The sequence below is a fragment of the Argopecten irradians genome, chromosome 5, assembly GCF_041381155.1.
Source record: "Argopecten irradians isolate NY chromosome 5, Ai_NY, whole genome shotgun sequence".
Taxonomy (NCBI): Eukaryota; Metazoa; Mollusca; class Bivalvia; order Pectinida; family Pectinidae; genus Argopecten; species Argopecten irradians.
In genome coordinates, this window is record NC_091138.1 from 19,339,594 (window position 1) to 19,358,584 (window position 18,991).

Genomic DNA, 18,991 nt, shown 5'->3' on the forward strand with positions numbered 1-18,991 from the left:
GAATTTGCGGCCGAAATTTTGATCCCACTCTTACTGCAATGCTGAATATGTTTTTATTGTGATATTCTGATATTCGTTACAATTCGCAGTAAGAATATGTCCAAAATACGGGTAGCAAATTCATTCAACAATTTTACTGTGACAGGACAGGATAATTCAAAATAATGCTTTTTATAAATCTTATCAATAGACGGAGACTTAATTGGCGAAGGATACTGCTGACATCATATGTCTCATCAATGTGAACAAGAACCAAGTAACATATCATAAGGACGCTATTTTAACAAACCACTTAATTCCACATATACCAAGACAACAAATGTAAATTGAATAACATTTTAATTAGCCATTACTGGTGATAATATGTGCTTGCCATAAGGTTGCCTGATGGTGTATCCATGGCATATATTTGGCGACATCAGTATAAATCCCTGGTTTTTTAGGTTGGGCGCAATCGATTCCCCAGCTGGTGATACCTAGGGGTCATAACATAAAATCACGAATAAATACGCTGTAATTAATACAATGTTTACTTTTTACTGCTCCAAATATTCATCCCACATAAGTAGGAGTATTACGGGTTCACAAATGCTCAACTGAATGCATTTGTAACAGGAGGAAGTGTTGGACTAGAATGGGTGTCGAGATAAAAAGAACGGTAAAAGCACGTTATAATCAAGTGCCACGACCTGGATTCGAATCTCCTCCGTTATGATAAACAAACAGCTCTATCGAAAGAGCCAAATACTTCATGCTCTGTCAACTGATTGACAGAGACAGTATCTAAAACTAGGTACAGACCTTCTTTTACACAAGTGTGATATACTTTTCAAAGGGTTATCATTTCACTGGCTGTGCTATAATTTCTCCTTATTGTCGACACACAATCTTACAAAAGTCACGGTGTCAGTTTTTTTTTTAAATATGCGAGGGCTAACTGCAAATAATTGGCATGTTAAAAAAAGTAAGCACGTATATGTCATTGCAGTTCCCTTTTCAATGCTAGCTAGACCCCATGTACATGTACATAGTGTATCTCAAACCCATGTAATGGTTCATACGACGTTTAAAATGATATAGATATTCTCATATATTCTCTCATACCTACATTGTGTAATACTGGCTGACACACATGTCGCCTGAAGTTGGGTTGCATGACTATCCATGCAATAAAGCCCCGTGACGTAACAGCGTCAACAAAATTACTATTTTCTAGGCACAATTTTAGCCATTTCTTTTTGAAGCTAAGCTGGATTTACTTTACTTTAAAAGACACAAACAACAGGATCTGCGTTGAAAATATCACGAATTTTTTATGTATGAAGATTTTACGAATTTTTTATGTATGAAGATTTTACTTGCAGTCACGTTTTTTCGATTTTATTTTAAAATGGTGGAAATTAATAGAAGTAAAATTGCAAGAAAACGTCGAGGTATGAGAGACAAATACTCTTTCATACGTGGATATGAAGGATAGGGAAGCCTCGGGTTTTACAACATTTTGTGACCCTCGGGTAGAATATCCCTATCCTTCATATCCACTTATGAAAGAGTCTTATAATATTAGTCTAGGTTGAAATATGTGTATTAATGAGTCTATGTTTTCTTTTTGATTTTCAAAATACATCTATTAATGTGAAAAAAGAAGTATGATATTTAGTATCCCATCGATGAACACTTACCTAGTTGGTACCATGTTGGACCAGACTTATAAACGAGAGGTCCACCACTGTCACCCTGTCAGAAACGTTTGAGAAAAAACATTAAATAATACTCGTATTACTCAGCTAGGTAAAACCTAACGATTTAAAGAAACATAAAACGACCATTCAACCCAATCGAAGGACAGCCAATTATGATATAACACATTTAATTAGTAATTGACAGGCACAGGTGGACTCTGGTTAGAATCCAATTTTTCATTGGTGGCTACACTTGGGAATTCTGTTCCATTCAGGTCCGATTCGGCAAGAAAATCATACGTCTGAGTTATATATCTGTAAGAGGAATCGTCAATGTCATCACCAGATGTTGTCGGAACTTTTTAGACACCATCGGCTATTAAAACAAACCCGGTATTATTTGTAGCTGAAATCGTGTTTGGTGACATACCGAGCAGCTATCCTTCCGTCCCTGTGGGTAGCCTGCACAGAAGCTGGTGGCAGGGAAGAAATCGTGACCGTACCAATCATTGTGTTGACACGTACTGTCACTCAACACCGGGACGAACACTTGATTCAGCACATCATCAGAACCGGTTCCTGAATAATGGTAATCAGAATACTAATTATAAAAGCAATTGCTAGTGTAGGAGCAACGTTTCCATTTACGAACTTATTACCGTCTAGGTTTTATCAAATAGTATAACTATTTTTTGATGTTGTCTTCAATCACAAACCGGTTCATCAAATGACCGATAGCTAGAACATATCCAGTAATACCTTCGGAAACCAGAGTATAAACTCCATTACGCTTCATTTATCTCCTGTGTCATAAGCGTTATATGTCTAAATATATCAACCAAACATAATACTTCTTACAAGTACCGTTTCGGTACATCGATAAGGAAACCCCAGCAAGACGGTCTTCATTGATATGGCGCTTTTTCCATCAATCCGTGGTTAGGGTTTCGATGCACGACGACGGTACAAATTCTTGTTTTAATTTTTGATATATTTTATCAATGTTTCAATTAAAATAAAGTCAAAAACCTATTGTTATAGAGTATATAGATACCTTGTACATAAATATGGTATATCATTGTAACAAAATAGTTTCATTTCCTAATAAAATTCAACGTTACAGTCAATTCTGTACTTTGATATGTCTTACAAAGCGCTTTGAAGTTTCATTCTATTTTGTTGAAATTTCCGAAAAGACCTTTTTCTGGAAAACGAAGCAGATCGTATCAAATAAAACCCGTCCACGTATCAGACCGCAACAAACATATAGTGTAGCCTGATTACGTGGATAACCGACGATGATGTGGTAAATGAAGATGCGAAAACTACATGATGACATAATGTAAAAGGCAATAACGATATTTATGTAGGCGAATTAGAAGTGATTGGCCAATAATTCTAGTTTCAAAATGATACATTACAAAAAGTGAATTGCATTTGCAGATTAACCTTGTAAGCATTTTATAGAGCCAACCTTACCCCGCGTTTCCCCCCAGCCGGCCGACAGACAGTGTAGTCCTTCTGTAACATGGATTGAGTTTGTTGGCAGACATATTGGCATTACCCCGTTATTATATTGAATTCTCTGAGATAAAACCATGATGGCGACATCATTTTCTACAGTATTGGTGTTATAAGACTCATGCATGATAATCTTATGGACATGATGAACACTTTCGTATCTCGTATGGGAGCTGATACGGTAGGCTCCAACACGTACTTCCCAACGGGAGGGGTCCAAACTACCGGGACTAAAAAAGTCAAAACATAGTATATACTTTATTGTTATGTAGGGAGATGTTTGATGATGGTAAATAATCCAGCAATGTAAAAATGCAGGAACCGATACTGAAAATATAAGGTATGCATCACTAAATACCGGAATGTTGCTACACTTGAATACATCACACACTGTCTTTGCAGAAAATGTAATGATGTTAAGATGCATTTCTCGGATTTCTTTTTTCATAGTGGTATGAGAGTCGACCAATCAGAAAGCCAGATTTAGTATGAAAATTAATTATATAAATGTATTGAAACAAAAACACTGAAGTGATACCATATTTTGAAAGGTTGACGTACTCTTCAAAACAGTGGGCGGCGCTGAGGATGAGGTTGTCTGCTATAATACTGCCGCCACACACCTGGTCGCCAAGCTCCACCAACATGGCCTAAGAAGGAGGTTAAAATAAGTATGGCTATACAAACTGGAAATAGCAGCGGTACAAAGTCTGGTGAAAAGCCTGGGAGAAATCAAGACTTCAAATATGGGTCGTACATGACTACAATTTTTGACATGTTGTTTTTTCTTCGGTAATCCATTGAAATCAATCAGGTTTGATGAATTAAGTTGGGAAAATCATTAAAATGGCTTCAGATACTTTATAATCGTTAGTTTGTTTGATTGTTCGATAAATTAACGTCTTATTAACAGCCAGGGTCATGTAAAGACGGCCTCCCATATATGCGATGTGTTGCGTGAATGTGTGCGAGGTGCGTGTTTTCGGAGACTGTGGTATGTTCGTGTTGTGTTTTCTTGTATTGTGGAACTGTTGCCCTTTTTATAGTGCTATATTACTGAAGTATGCCGCCGAAGACACCAAGCAACACACCCCACCCGGTCACATGTTGGCAACGGGCAAACCAGTCGTCCAACTCCCATTATCCTGAGCGCAAGCAGGAGCAGAAACTACCACTTTTATAGACTTTGGAGTGTCTCAGCCGGGGGACAGAACCCAGAGTCCCTCACAGCGGCGCTCAACAAAAAGGCCAAAAGGGAGGTGGTGTCAAGGGAGACGTTAGGAAGAAAAAAGGTAAGTTAGAATGAAACAAAAAGATAATATCCTAAATTTAGTCGCCTTTTATGATCATGCAATAGGGGCAGCAGGTACAATTCTAACGCCCTACCTGCAGGGCATGTAACTTAAAACACAGAAATTAGTATTTTTATGTCTTATGTATGTTTAGATGGCAACATACCTGCATAAATCACTTTATAATTATATAACACTGAAAGAATGTGAAATAACATTGTAGACGACAACTTGGCTTCATGGTCTGATCGTATATACCAATTTCATTTCACTATAAATGTTGGCCCTGTAGGTAGGGCGTAAGAATTGTACCTGCTGCCCCTATTGCATGATCGTAAAAGGCGACTAAATTTAGGATCTTATCTTTTCTTTCTCCCTAAATTACTTTGTTCTTCCTAGAGTCTCACTTGACACCACCTCACTTTTGGCCTATGGTTGAGCGCTCGCCCCTGTGAGGAAGGCTCTGGGTTCTGTCCCCTGGCCGAGACACACCAAAGTCTATATAAAAGTGGTAGTTTCTGCTCCTGCTTAGCGCTCAGCATAACGGGAGTGGAACGACTGGTTTGCCCGTTGTCAGTATAATTTGACCGGGTGGGGTGTGTGTTGCCTGGTGTCTTCGGCGGCATGCTTCAGTGATATAGCACTATAAAAAGGGCAACAGTTCCACTATACAAGACACAACACGAATATACCGCAGTCTCCCAAAACACGCACCTCGCGCAACACACTGCATACATGGGAGGCCGTCCTTACATGACCATAGCTGTTAATAGGACGTTAATTAATCAAACAAACAAACAAAACAAACTATAAATGTAAATATAATAATTTTCAGCTATTCTTTGTACTCGTGAAATTAAAACCTATATATTGAAAACACTATAAATATGTTGGTAACTTTTGGTGATTGATAACACATTAAAACATTTAAAAGCTTTTCTTGATTCGTATGTATGACAAATACGGCACATATAACTTTAAGTAACTCAAAGCTTAAAAATAAAAATGCACAGCCCAAGTCTGCTAAATAATATATAGTATTAATAGTTAATATTTTATAAAACAATATTTAGCCAAGAAACAACTAAGGGTATGATCTATTCAACAGTAGAAAAAAATAATTATGTATCACTTTAACTATAGCAATGGCCCTGCAGGTAGGGCGTTTGAATTGTACCTGCCTGCCCCCTATTGCATGATCGCCCCTATTAAAAGGCGACTAAATTTAAGATCTTGTATTTTCTCTTCTTCCTAATTGACTTTATCTTTCCTAATGCCTCCCTTGACACCGCCTCACTTTTGGCCTGAAGTTGAGCGCTCGCCCCTGTGAGGAAGGCCTGGTTTCTTCGGCGGCATGCTTCAGTGATACAGCACTATAAAAAGGGCAAGAGTTCCACTATACAAGAAGACAGAACACGAAAAACCGCAGTCTCCCAAAACATGCACCTCGCACAACATATACGCAACACACCGCATACATGGGAGGCCGTCCTTACATGACCATATAGGGATTGGATTTCGTTTTTATGTTAACCATGCTTGTATGGAGCAATTCCTCTAAGAATATATTCTAACGCGCCCCATAGAATATATTCTTAGAGGAATTGCTCCATACAAGCATGGTTAACATAAAAAACGAAATCCAATCCCTATATTTACACTCACACGACTTTTTATTTATATTTTATGCAATAAAATCGTCATTTGAAAGTGACGTAATTATTCAATAAAAGTCGGTCAAAAGTGGGAGGAGCTTACTCAATTGAACAGCGAATGATGACGCTGCACGCAAGGTAGAATTATTCATCCGCGACGACAAAAAAGTTCAATATTTTAGTGTAAAATAAACATGACAAACAAAGTAAACTTCAGAGATAATTTTATTTAATCAGATCAGAACTTTAAGTAGGTATTAAATTTTGCAAAAAGTTCATATATAGCTTAATAACATAAAGAATTTGTTCTCGGCCACATGTGTGAACTCGGTGACCGTTATTGTGCAGCGAGGCGAGGCTGACGCACGCTTACACAGTGGAGTTTTCCGAAGTTGTCAAAACACCAGTGTTCAAGTAGCTAAATTTGTTTGAGATTGTCGTCTGACTTGACGATATTACATCCTTCGGAGCCATGTGATTATATAATCTACGCTTATATCCATCGCCATCTAGGCTATAGTTGGAACAACTTCACTTGTGTTCGATGGATACAATGTATTTGTGGTGACGCGTAACTGTCAACACGTGGATTACTAGCGGTGCATGTTTTATAATACACATGATTAAATTCTCAAAGAACAAAGACAAGAGGATATGTTTATAACTGACCTCTATCAGGAGGTCTCACACCCGTCCACCCAAAAGACTAGATCGTATGACGAACACAGACACAGAGGTAATGTTTACATTTGACACCCATCATTTTTAACAAAAATGAAAGCACGTCGCCCCGGTCGGGATATTTTTCTGTTTCTTTACACAATTGTTAATTTAAAAATTGTTTGAATCATATATAAATATAAAACATGTATTTATTGTTTACATTTTTCCAAAATTCTATGAAAAACAACAATATACACGTAATGTTGCATCAAAATGTAAACAAAGCCATGTGTTTGTTTAAAAAAAGTAGTCCTTTTACGTTGCATAGAACATTTTCTTACGCAAGTTCAAAGTTCAATGTTATCATGCAGTTATGGTAAACAAAATCGGCTAGTATTAGCGTATAGTGACCAAGCATAGCAAGTGTAAATATAATTGTTTGTGGGACGTTTATTAACCACGGCGGCATGCTTCAGTGATACAGCACTATAAAAAGGGCAAGAGTTCCACTATACAAGAAGACAGAACACGAAAAACCGCAGTCTCCCAAAACATGCACCTCGCACAACATATACGCAACACACCGCATACATGGGAGGCCGTCCTGACATGACCATAACTGTTGGTGGGACGTTTATTAACCAAACAAACAAACAAAACTATAGCAATGATAAGTTATACCATCCATGGCAGGGATCCCTCTATGGCGGGTCGGCCTCCTACGATTCTGACTTCGTGTGGCTGGACATAAGGTTTCCCGCATGACGTGCTCTTAACTTTATTAAACAGAAATCAACATGTTAAGTCATATGTGTCATCGTACAAGTTCCTAAATCAAACTGTTATTCTCATCAAAACATTGTATGATGGTGCTATTATGAAGAGAATGGTTATTTGTGCAGTTTTGCAATGTATTGTTATTTTTTAGTTTAAAGGAATAACTGAAAAATGTTTCAATGAATTTATCATCATGACTGTTTCAGACAAAGCATAACCCATTTAAAACACTCAGCTGACTGGCTGAAGGAATGAAAGCTACAGGCAATGTCCGTGTTATACATGCATAAATCCTATCGCATATCTATTTTTGTTACAGAATTGAGAAAACTACTATCGTATTTAAATCAGTTAAACTATTTACATTTTGTTGTGTCTTGTAGGTTGGTCGTTAGAATTGTACCTGCTGCCCTTATCGCATGGTCGTAAAAGGCGAATAAATTTAGTATATTATCTTTTCTCTTCCTAATGCCCGCGTCACACTGTCCCGATATTGATATCCGATGGCCATAAGAATGAGAAATTTTCAATTTCCTAGACAATATAGAGAATTAAAGCAAACATTACAAGAAATGCAATCAAAAATCCTTAAAGCTCAACAAATATATTGTTTTAAGCCCATATTAATAATTTAATCAAATGAAATTGGTAATAAAAATAAAATGTTGTAGAATTTGTAGAAGAATTATTTTGACATGTAAAAGTTTCATGTGCCATAACTGGGCGAAAATTTTGTCATGTTTTTTCTTCATTAATTTGCCCTGCAGGTAAGGCGTAAGAATTGTACCTGCTGCCCTATCGCATGATCGTATAAGGCGACTAAATTTAGGATCTTATCTTTTCTCTTCTTCCTAACTGACTTTATCTTTCCTAATGCCTCCCTTGGCACCGCCTCACTTTTGGCCTTGAGTTGAGCGTTCGTCCCAGTGAGGAAGGCTCTGGGTTCTGTCCTCTGGCCGAGACACACCAAAGTCTATAAAAGTGGTAGTTTCTGCTCCTGCTTAGCGCTCAGCATACAGGGAGTGGGACGACTGGTTCGCCCGTTGTCAGTATAATGTGACCGGATGGGGTGTGTTGCTTGGTGTCTTCGGCGGCATGCTTCAGTGATACAGCACAACAGTCACGCAACACATCGCATACATGGGAGGCCGTCTTTGCATGGCCATAGCTTTTAATAGGAAGATAAATAATCAAACAAACAAACATCATTAATTTTTGAAAACCACAACTTTTGAGAAACTCATTCAAAATCATACAAAGGATTTGGGATTTGTTTGTTTGTTTGTTTGATTAATTAACGTCCTATTAACAGCTATGGTCATGTAAGGACGGCCTCCCATGTATGCGGTGTGTTGCGTGTATGTTGTGCGAGGTGCGTGTTTTGGGAGACTGCGGTAAATTCATGTTATGTCTTCTTGTATAGTGGAACTATTGCCCTTTTTATAGTGCTATATCACTGAAGCATGCCGCCGAAGACACCAAGCAACACACCCCACCCGGTCACATTATACTGACAACGGGCGAACCAGTCGTCCCACTTCCCGTTTGCTGAGCGCTAAGCAGGAGCAGAAACTACCACTTTTATAGACTTTGGTGAGTCTCGGCCAGGGGACAGAACCCAGAGCCTTCCTCACAGGGGCGAACGCTCAATGCAGGGCCAAAAGTGAGGCGGTGCCAAGGAAGGCATTAGGAAAGATAAAGTCAGTTAGGAAGAAAAGAAAAGATAAGATCCTAAATTTAGTCGCCTTTTACGATCATGCAATAGGGGCACCAGGTACAATTCTAACGCCCTACCTGCAGGGCATGTATGATGCTTCATAAACATTTGCAATAACAGACTTTATGCACTGTAATAATTCTCGTATTTATGTTTTATTGTTTTTTATGATATAGATTTCTACTGTATGTTTAGATGAAAACATATCTGAAGAAGTCGCGTTATAATAAGTAAAATCACTGTAAAAATGTAAAATGAAGTTTTAAATAATAATAATAATAATAATAATACTGGACGCAGGCATAATGCTTATATATCCAGATCGCTAATCATACTATACATCCCGACTATTAATAGGTTCAGTATTATCTATCTCATGATGAAAGTAGCATTCGGGCTACCCCCAATGCTTATCCAAGCGAGATTCAAATGTTTTTATTGATAGTGACGTAACCACGGCTTCGGGAAGAGAGTTCCAGTGATTGATGATCCGCTCCTTGAATGAATACTTTCTCAAATTTAGACGACTTCGTCGTTTTAACAATGTCAAAGAGTGGTCCCTAGTTCTTTTGTTGTTATTTTGAATTAAAAATCCCTCTACGACGACTCGATCATATCCTCAATGTATCAATTTATATACTCGGATCATGACTCCTCTAAGCCTTATGTGTTTTAGTGTAGGTAACTTCAGGATCCTCAGCCTGTTTTCATAGGTTAAATCTTTCATTCCCGGTATTTGTTTTGTTGCTCTTCTTTGTACATTTTCTATCTCGTTTATTTGTGTTTGTAAGTACGGGTTCCATATGCAGGCTCCATATTCCAAATGTGGTCTGACAAGTGCTTTATAGAATAGACAGAATGTTTGATTATCTAAATAATTATAGGTTCTTCGGATAGTTCCCATTATTCTATTTGCTTTATTGACGGCACCATGTATCATCTGCAAACAAGTAAGTAGCTGATTTAATAGTTTCTGGAAGGTCATTAATATATATTACAAACAGAATCGGTCCTAAAACACTTCCCTGGGGGAAGACCACAACTTCTTCGTTTGATAAAGATAACTCATTTTATTGCATTTTAGACCTAAATATCATTATTTTTGGCAATTCATAGAAATGAAACCTATGCATTGTAAGTATTGTAATAATCGAAATATTTATAACTTTCAGGGGTGAATAGAGGCCCGCGTCCACTGGCGTCTAGGAAGGTTTGCGAATGCATTGCGCACAAGATTGACTAATATTCACTGAACATACTCAATATTCGTAAATCGTACTTTTATCTGTCGCCCAACATTCGCACACGTCTGTAATTATCCGCAATGGCATCTTTTCCGTTCCCAGGATTTTTGAACTGCGCAAAATTGTAATTGCGGAAATCCTTCGCATTAGATACGCTATTCGTTTGCAATATATACTCAATAAATGCTTATTATTTGCGCTGTATATCTGCTGTTATTCGTTGATATCCGCAACTGACAGGGTTTTGCGGCTTTATAGCGAAGTGGGACAGTGTGTAAAACGAATATATAGCGTTACACATTTATAAATCGATAGACTAAAAAGAAGTTTGTCTACTGTCTTTGGGAAGCGGCCTTGGAGGAATCAACGAATCTGCTAGTTTCTGTTAAAGTGAACATACTTAGGTTGATAAAAATATGTATACATCGGAGCTAACAGTATAACCGTTGACTTGTAGATTGTTCTGTAGTTTGTAAATTTTGACAGAATATGTAAAAAATGTATATTTAAGGAAAAAATTAAGCAGGGTTCATTAGGTACATATTTTTGTCACCAAATAACCATGCCATTATACGTTTATTAGTATCTAGAGCAGATCCAGCTAAACATAAGCATACAAATCGAGTTATTTTTACCTGTCATGCAAATAGCGGTTGTAAATTGTTTCATGACATACACATTATCACTAGTTTAAACAGCGGCTTAAACATAACACCGATGCTAAAGTTTGAGTTTAAGTCTTGTGTAAGATAAAGTATAATACTTGTAGGCGATATGCTTACAAATCAGGAAACTATATGGGTTAGAATGGGAACAAATACTTTTAATTTTTTTATTTTTCTATTCAAGTACTTTTAGTAACCATTTCCTGCCTTTGTCTTGACCAAAACAAGAAAGATGATTTTACAGAAATAAGACGAAAACAACTGTACAGTATGTGTGAGATAGAACTGTATCGAGGCCCGTCAAGGCCGAAATCTGTTTTCTGTCCCGCATATTGTGCAGTTTGAACAATTCTTTGTGTTGATAAAGTACAATTTTATTTCTGATATGAGCCAGAATGTTTGTCTTTGTTTATGAGCTCAGGTATCTACCAATGTGCATTCAACCATTCTTAATCCAATATAGACAATGACAGCATCGCACTACCATTGCCTGTGTTATATGTGATGAATAGTAATCAAGTACATAATACGTGAAGTATGATTGGGGATAAACAGCACCTATATCTATAAATTCATTTTCACTATGTTCACCGATCGTGATGCAGGGATACTACTTTGATCAATTTAAGTGATAAAATAAGTGGTTTAAGGGACGTTTATTACTAAAAAGACTGAAAAAACCCATAAAATTGTACTTAATAAGGTTAGCAGTGATTTCCAGACCAGTTCAAAAAAGTCAGTTCCCTAGAACTTTAATTGTAATAGGAATATTAAAAAAAAAAACCAGGCCCATATTGACCATCATGGATTTATCGGGAAAATACAAAATTAGTATGCATACAGGTATCTTCATACCATCATCTGTTATATGTAACATGTGTAATTTCATTCAAGAAATGGCCAATGAGATTAAGTTAACCAAATGTGAAATATTTTAAAATCATATCAAAATAAGTGTAAGACAACTGTGTGGTTTGGAAAAGTCAAAGTGGCTGTGTGTTATGTATTAACGTAAAAATGGAAACTTATAACACGGTATTATGTAACTCTCCTAAAAGTTACCTTTTACTTTCTTATAGGTATAAGTGACTGTCTTTAGTGTCTTATATTAGAGTCACATATGACACAGTAAAAGATAACATATAGGACAGTTACATATGATACATTGTAATCAGTTGTTAAAAGTACAGAAAAACAGTAGATGACATCACAACTATACTTTAAAACTTCGGGTTAGCAAAGCATACTTAAATACAAATGTATATATTGTAATATATCTCAGAATCTCTTAGACCACCTTCTATAAGTTGTAAATGTTTCACGTAAAGGGTTGAGGGGTGCTCTCTTCTAATTAAAAGGTAACAAATCAACACTTACCTTGACGGACTACAGCTGTCAGGAAGACGAAGGACAGTAGTTTGACTGACATCTTAAACACGATCGTCTATGTCACTGTATAACAATGGCGTTATTCTGGAGATAAGCAAGTCGTACTGGATATTTTAACACGATCTAAATCTTGTAATGTAAATATATCAAACAGACACAAAGCCTGATACAAAATTATGTGTCTTTTAAATTCTTTAACGATACTATCATAGGTCCCATATTTGATTATCTCTCACGAGTAGGGACTATCTTTAGATGACGTATGTAACCATAGCGTCAAGGAATCCCTGTTCTTGATTTAATGATCTAAAAATTTTAATGAAAATTCACATTAAATGATGTGCATGATGAAAAAAACAGCTTAATATTTTCCACAATTATTATACATAACCATAAGTCATGATTTATATAGATATTAACTAAGGTTCCAATTGGGACATCTTTTTCTGCTGAGCTGTCATTAAATGTTAAGGAATGGCTTCTTATCAAATATCGAGGACAATTTTATCTGGGACATTTCATTTCAGAAGGTCTGGATCATGGTATGGGACAGAATTATCTGTCGTTTTAAATTGAGCAAATCAATAAAAAGTTAAAGTGGATCATTTTAAGAGACATGTATGAGTTTTTTTCACTTATAAATCCTTCGGAAAACACATACAGAGATCGTAGTCTAGATTATATATATTCCGTGTAGCTTTATAATCTGAATTTGTAAAATTGTTCCTTTAAATGGATTCCCGTATATTTGTCTAAATTTCATTCACTGTAAACATTCATTTGTGTAATTTTCCTTAGTTGTAAAATGTATGATTTCGCGTTTTCGCTCCATTCTGTAAACAGCACAGTGATTTTTATAATATTTCCTTTTATATTGCATCACTCTGTGGTTCATTTATAATATCCAATATTACATCATACAATATTTTATGCACCAGACGGATTAAACATTTGAAATCATTATCCGAATTTGAGTTTTTCATTGACTGACTGGAGCAACTTGCCAAGCCTCACTGCCTAGCATAGTTTCAGACAAATCAACGAGAAGGGGCGTCTGCTGGATTATCACGAGAAAGAATGTACTGCAACATTTCTACTTGGCCATGAAAAGGAATACAGAGACATCTTTGAATAGTGACGATTCCCTCCCAGAGCTAAGCAAACCTCAAAAGCAAATCAGACGTGATTAAAGAACAAGACAACATCGAAAATCCCCTGATCCAGAAACAATGGAATACGGATTGACAAACAGTTTACACTAGCACCCCATTAAACACGCACATGCCGGATTTGTCTGAGACATTAAGTAACGTTTTGAACTTCGGGGACCTGTTTCCACTCTTTGATGAGGATCCAGCGGTATCGTTTGGTTCTATCGATGGACAAAAGAGTTTGCAATTGGACGACATCGTCCCTCTTCAAAGTGTCAATAACCGTTACTAGAACGAACTATCAAAGTTTGGAGAGGGAATTATATGGCGGATTTGATGGAAGTTTTCTCAGATGATAACGTTTTACAGCAAAAATAGCAAACTGTTATGTCCTTCAGTAGGACTAAACGATATCTCTGTGTGGGGTTAGGGTGCCTAACTACCTTTACCATGGTAACAATGATGTCCGAGAAGAAAATAAAATAAAATTAAAAAAAAAATCTAAAGATTCCAGAGGGATCTTGGTGCGCACCAAAGAATGATCTGTGTTAGACAATGGAAAGCCAACACCTCACTTTTGGCCTTGAGTTGATCGACCGCCCATGTGAGGAAGGCTCTGGGTTCTATCCCCTGTCCGAGACACACCAAAGTCTATTAAAGTGGTAGTTTATGCTCTTCCTTAGCGCTCAGCAAATAGGGAGTGCGACGAGTGGTTCGCCCGTTGTCAGTATAATGTGACCGGGTGGGGTGTGTTGCTTAGTGTCCTCGGCGGCATGCTTAAGTGGTATAACACAATAAAAAGGGCAACCCTGTTTGGTTGTTCGTTTGATTAATTAACGTCCTATCAACAGCCATGGTCATGTAAGGACGGCCTCCCATAAATCCTGTGCGCTGTGTGTATGTCGTGTGAGGTGCGTGCTTTGAGAGACTGCGGTATATTCATGTAGTGTCTTCTTGTATAGTGGAACTGTTGCCCCTGACTTGGCCTATCTTAACCATGATAGTATCCGAACATACTGGCTTGAGCCAACCCGAGCCAGTATGAAGCCAAGGACCTTTAGATCCCATTTGGGATCCCTTCGCAAGTTTCCTGCGTTTGTGAAAGCTGAGAAGACATGCAAAGGTTATAAATATATATTAAAACCGTAATAAAACGAACCCTGACCAACTTACATTTTCCCCAATATTGCATTCCGCAACACACAACGATTATAGTAATATTTCCTTACAAAAGTTACCTCGCTTGTCCCGTATCACGCTGACTGTTTGCGTCCCAGCTGACAAGTATTTGAAAATACCGGAAACTCCACCTTGTATACGACCGAACTTGTTTTTTACACGCTCTATTGGTATTAACATAAATGCAATATTATCTTTATTACAACTATAGAAGCTATATATATCATTATTTACAATTTACAATATAAACATCACACTCCCAAGTTTCCACTCGAAACACTCACTGTTCCGAGAACATACCTGAAGTTGACATTACTATGTTCACAGATACAATTGACAAAATTTGCCGGGAAACATACACATCTTTTCCCTACTAACCAACAATATCTACCACAAGGTAATACAAACATATAATTGATTATCATCTTTATACACAAGTATTACTGTAATGAAACACAGTTTCATAACACTTTCCGCCTTTTGACATCATTTCGTCCCCGAATTATACAATAAAGAACCAAAATAACAGTGTACATCCATTGTTCAATTAACAATAAAACTATCATATTCCACCAACTTCTATCAAACTGTTCATGTACATTCATTAATTTTCTTTAAACAAACTCTTTCTTACATAACACAGTGTGTCCTTAACACCACAGAAATATATATCAAATAACTCTATAATCTACGATATATATAAAAACATAACTTTGCAATTGTCCTACCCCCAATATCTATTTCCTAACTACACTAACAACACTTTTAATTCTTTTAGCTGACTCATTCTCACTTTCCCATATCTCCTCAAATCCATACAATCAAAAACTTTTTCTCTTTCTCGTTTCTAGTTTTTTCTCTAATCTAACAATGTATTCACCCAACCTCCCATTTTCTTCTCTCAATTTTATCACTTCTTCGTCATCACATAACTTAAATATACATCTTTCATCAATTCCTCTTTCTCTTCATCATTTCTTCCTTCCTGTTTTTTGTTATCCAACCTGTCTCCTTCCTCTCCAATGTCTCATTCTTTGTCTCCTGTTTCCTCACATTCATCTCTCTCACCCCCTCAGTGTCCATTGTTTCCTCTCTATCCTGTGTCTTTTCCTCCGTCTCCACTCTACTTGTCTCCTTATAAAAATGTTTGCATCTATTTTAAACTGGTAAGGTGTATTGTTGTTTCTGAAAAAACTCTTCGTCCTTTATAGAAATTCCCTCGCTCCTTCTTTTATTGATGAGCCCTGCAGGTAGGGCGTTAGAATTGTACCTGCTGCCCCTATTGCATGATCGTAAAAGGCGACTAAATTTATGATCTTATCTTTTGTTTTCTTCCTAACTGACTTTATCTTTCCTAATGCATTCCTTGGCACCGCCTCACTTTTGGCCTTGCGTTGAGCGTTCGCCCCTGTGAGGAAGGCTCTGGGTTCTGTCCCTTGGCCGAGACACACCAAAGTCTATAAAAGTGGTAGTTTCTGTTCCTGCTTAGCGCTCAGCAAACGGGGAGTGGGACGACTGGTTCGCCCGTTGTCAGTATAATGTGACCGGGTGGGGTTTGTTGCTTGGTGTCTTCGGCGGCATGCTTCAGTGATATAGCACTATAAAAAGGGCAATAGTTCCACTATACAAGACATAACATGAATATACCGCAGTCTCCCAAAACACGCACCTCGCACAACATACACGCAATACACCGCATACATGGGAGGCCGTCCTTACATGACCATAGCTGTTAATAGGACGTTAATTAATCAAACAAACAAACAAACAAATTGATGAGAACGCCACGTGTGACCCATTAACTGCTTGGCACTCAATCCTGTGTACTTGCATAACTCGCAATAAAATGGTTTCTCTTCTGTACGTTAGCAATTACTGCATCCGAACATCTTTGTTTTTTTTCTGAAATTTTAAAGAGAATTCATTTTACTTTCTACCCTTGTCGGGTTTGTAGTAAGTCTACAGTACTTTAGATTGTTGAAATATTTAGTTTCTCTATGTCGTTTGCCTTCTATTTGGTAGACTAATGGACTCACTACATTTGTCATTAGAAATGGTCCTGCTAATGGCGACTCTAATTTCTTGTGCTTTTGCTTCAGTTTATAAACTAAATCCCCTATTTCATACAATTTTTCTTTAATTCTAGGATCAGTATTTCTGTTCTGGTTTTGTGCACTTTTCCCCAACTTCTCCTTTGTCGTATGGTACATTGTCTCCATTTGTTCGCAAATTTCCCACGTATTCGTCTGTAGTTTGCTCTTTGGTCATTGAAGGAAACAGTATGTTAATTGGAGTGTTGAGCTCGTGTCCAAACATTATAGCATTTGGGCTGTATCCAGTTGCTGGGTGTCGGGTGTTCCTGTATGCTGCCGTAAGAATCCTTATATGATTGTCCCATTCTTTAGGATTTTCTTGGAAGCAACATTTTATCATTGTTCCAAGTGTCCTGTTAAAACCTTTGAATAATCCGTTGAACTCTGGTCTATACCGTGTATAAAGAGTTTTGGTTATCTCTAAAAGATGACATACCTCCTTCAATAAGTTACTTTGAAAATTTGATCCCGTATCGGTGTGTATTTCCAAAGAAGTTCCGAACCTTGCTACGAATTCCTTAACTAGTTCATATGAGTTTATGATGTCCGATTAGGTATCGGAAACGCTTCCCTCCACCGTGTGAAATAATCTCCAATTACGAGTATATACTAGTTTTGTCTTTTGGTTCGAGGTAGAGGTCCGATAACATCCACTCCAACTCGGTCTGCAACTCTCACATTTTTGTATACGACGTCCTCAATAATATTGTTCCAATAGAATCTGTCTCATATGTTATCCATTTTTCTTTGCACCCCTGAATGACCCACATAATATGAATCACCATTCATCATTATTACTTGTTGATACCTTTGGAACTAACAACTGCAATTTGTCTTTTTCATGTGAAGTGGTTTTCCAGTTCTGGTACAGTACACTCTCCTTGTAAACTATAACCATAATTTCCTCGCAGCAGGACTATATTTTGCGATATCGTCCCTTGAAGGTATTGGCCCTTGCTGTATCAAGACATGAAGATAACGAAGATCTGCATCCTCTTTTTGAAATGTGGATACCTCTTTAGATGTATACCCATCCATCCAATTACTCCTAGTGGTTTTCGTCTCTTGAACTGTTCCCAAGATCTTTGTTTTAGTTGCCTTGCCTAATGAGGTTACATTATCGACTTCATCCATAAACTCCTTCCATTCAGATTTCAACTGTTGACAAATTGAATAATTTTCGTCAACAATTTCATCTTTCTTATGAGTGCATAGCTCTCCAATGTCGCATATGGATAGAGCATCTGCGTTTTGATGTGATTTTTATTCCCTATATTGAATATCACAAATCATTCGACAAGGCATTCCAACCATCTGGCTATTTGTCTCTGTTGATCTTTAAATCAAAACAGCCATTTTAAAGATACATGGTCGGTACGCAACAAAAAATTCCTTCCTAGCAGGTAATGTTTGAACTGGTTGATAAAGGTTACTATATCTAATTAATTCCCTTCTCGTTACATTGTATCTTTGTTGATATTTGTCAAGTTTCTTGGATGCGTATGCAACTGGGCCCGGCACCATAAAACTTTCTCAGACAGATTTTTTTTACTCACGTCTATGTTAAATCATATACGTGAGTAAAAAATCCGTCCGAGAATTATTTTATAGTGCCGGGCCCTGGTCTTTCAACACCATTTGACAGTTGGGACAAAACTCCTCCTATCCCAAAATGTGAAGCATCTGTGTCTAAGATCATAATATCCTCATTAGTTGGTATCGCTAGAAGTTGAATTGCAGAGTTTGGTCTTCAATAACTGAAATGTTTCCTCGCATTCATAGTCCAGATAAATTCTATATTCATCTTCTTTAATTACGTCAGTGGTGAAGCGATCTCACTAAAGTTCTCGACAAAACGCCAATAGTAATTGCATAATCCCAGAAACTGTTGAACTTCTTTAGCTGACTTTGGTTCCTTCCAATTTTTTTACTGACTCAATGATCTTTGAATTAGGTTTAATCC

At 37.2% G+C, this 18,991-nt stretch overlaps 1 protein-coding gene across 1 annotated transcript; it reads right to left on the reverse strand.

Annotated features, from left to right (window-relative positions):
• Positions 1-322: 322 nt before the first annotated feature.
• On the reverse strand, positions 323-12,919 carry LOC138323130 (trypsin-1-like). Its single transcript, XM_069267511.1, has 7 exons — positions 12,594-12,919; positions 7,495-7,589; positions 3,765-3,853; positions 3,162-3,433; positions 2,113-2,261; positions 1,683-1,737; positions 323-476 (listed from the first exon to the last, which is right to left on the reverse strand). The coding sequence occupies exons 1-7, from the start codon at positions 12,643-12,645 to the stop codon at positions 343-345; spliced, it is 846 nt and encodes a 281-aa protein (XP_069123612.1). The 5' UTR covers positions 12,646-12,919; the 3' UTR covers positions 323-342.
• Positions 12,920-18,991: the final 6,072 nt, after the last annotated feature.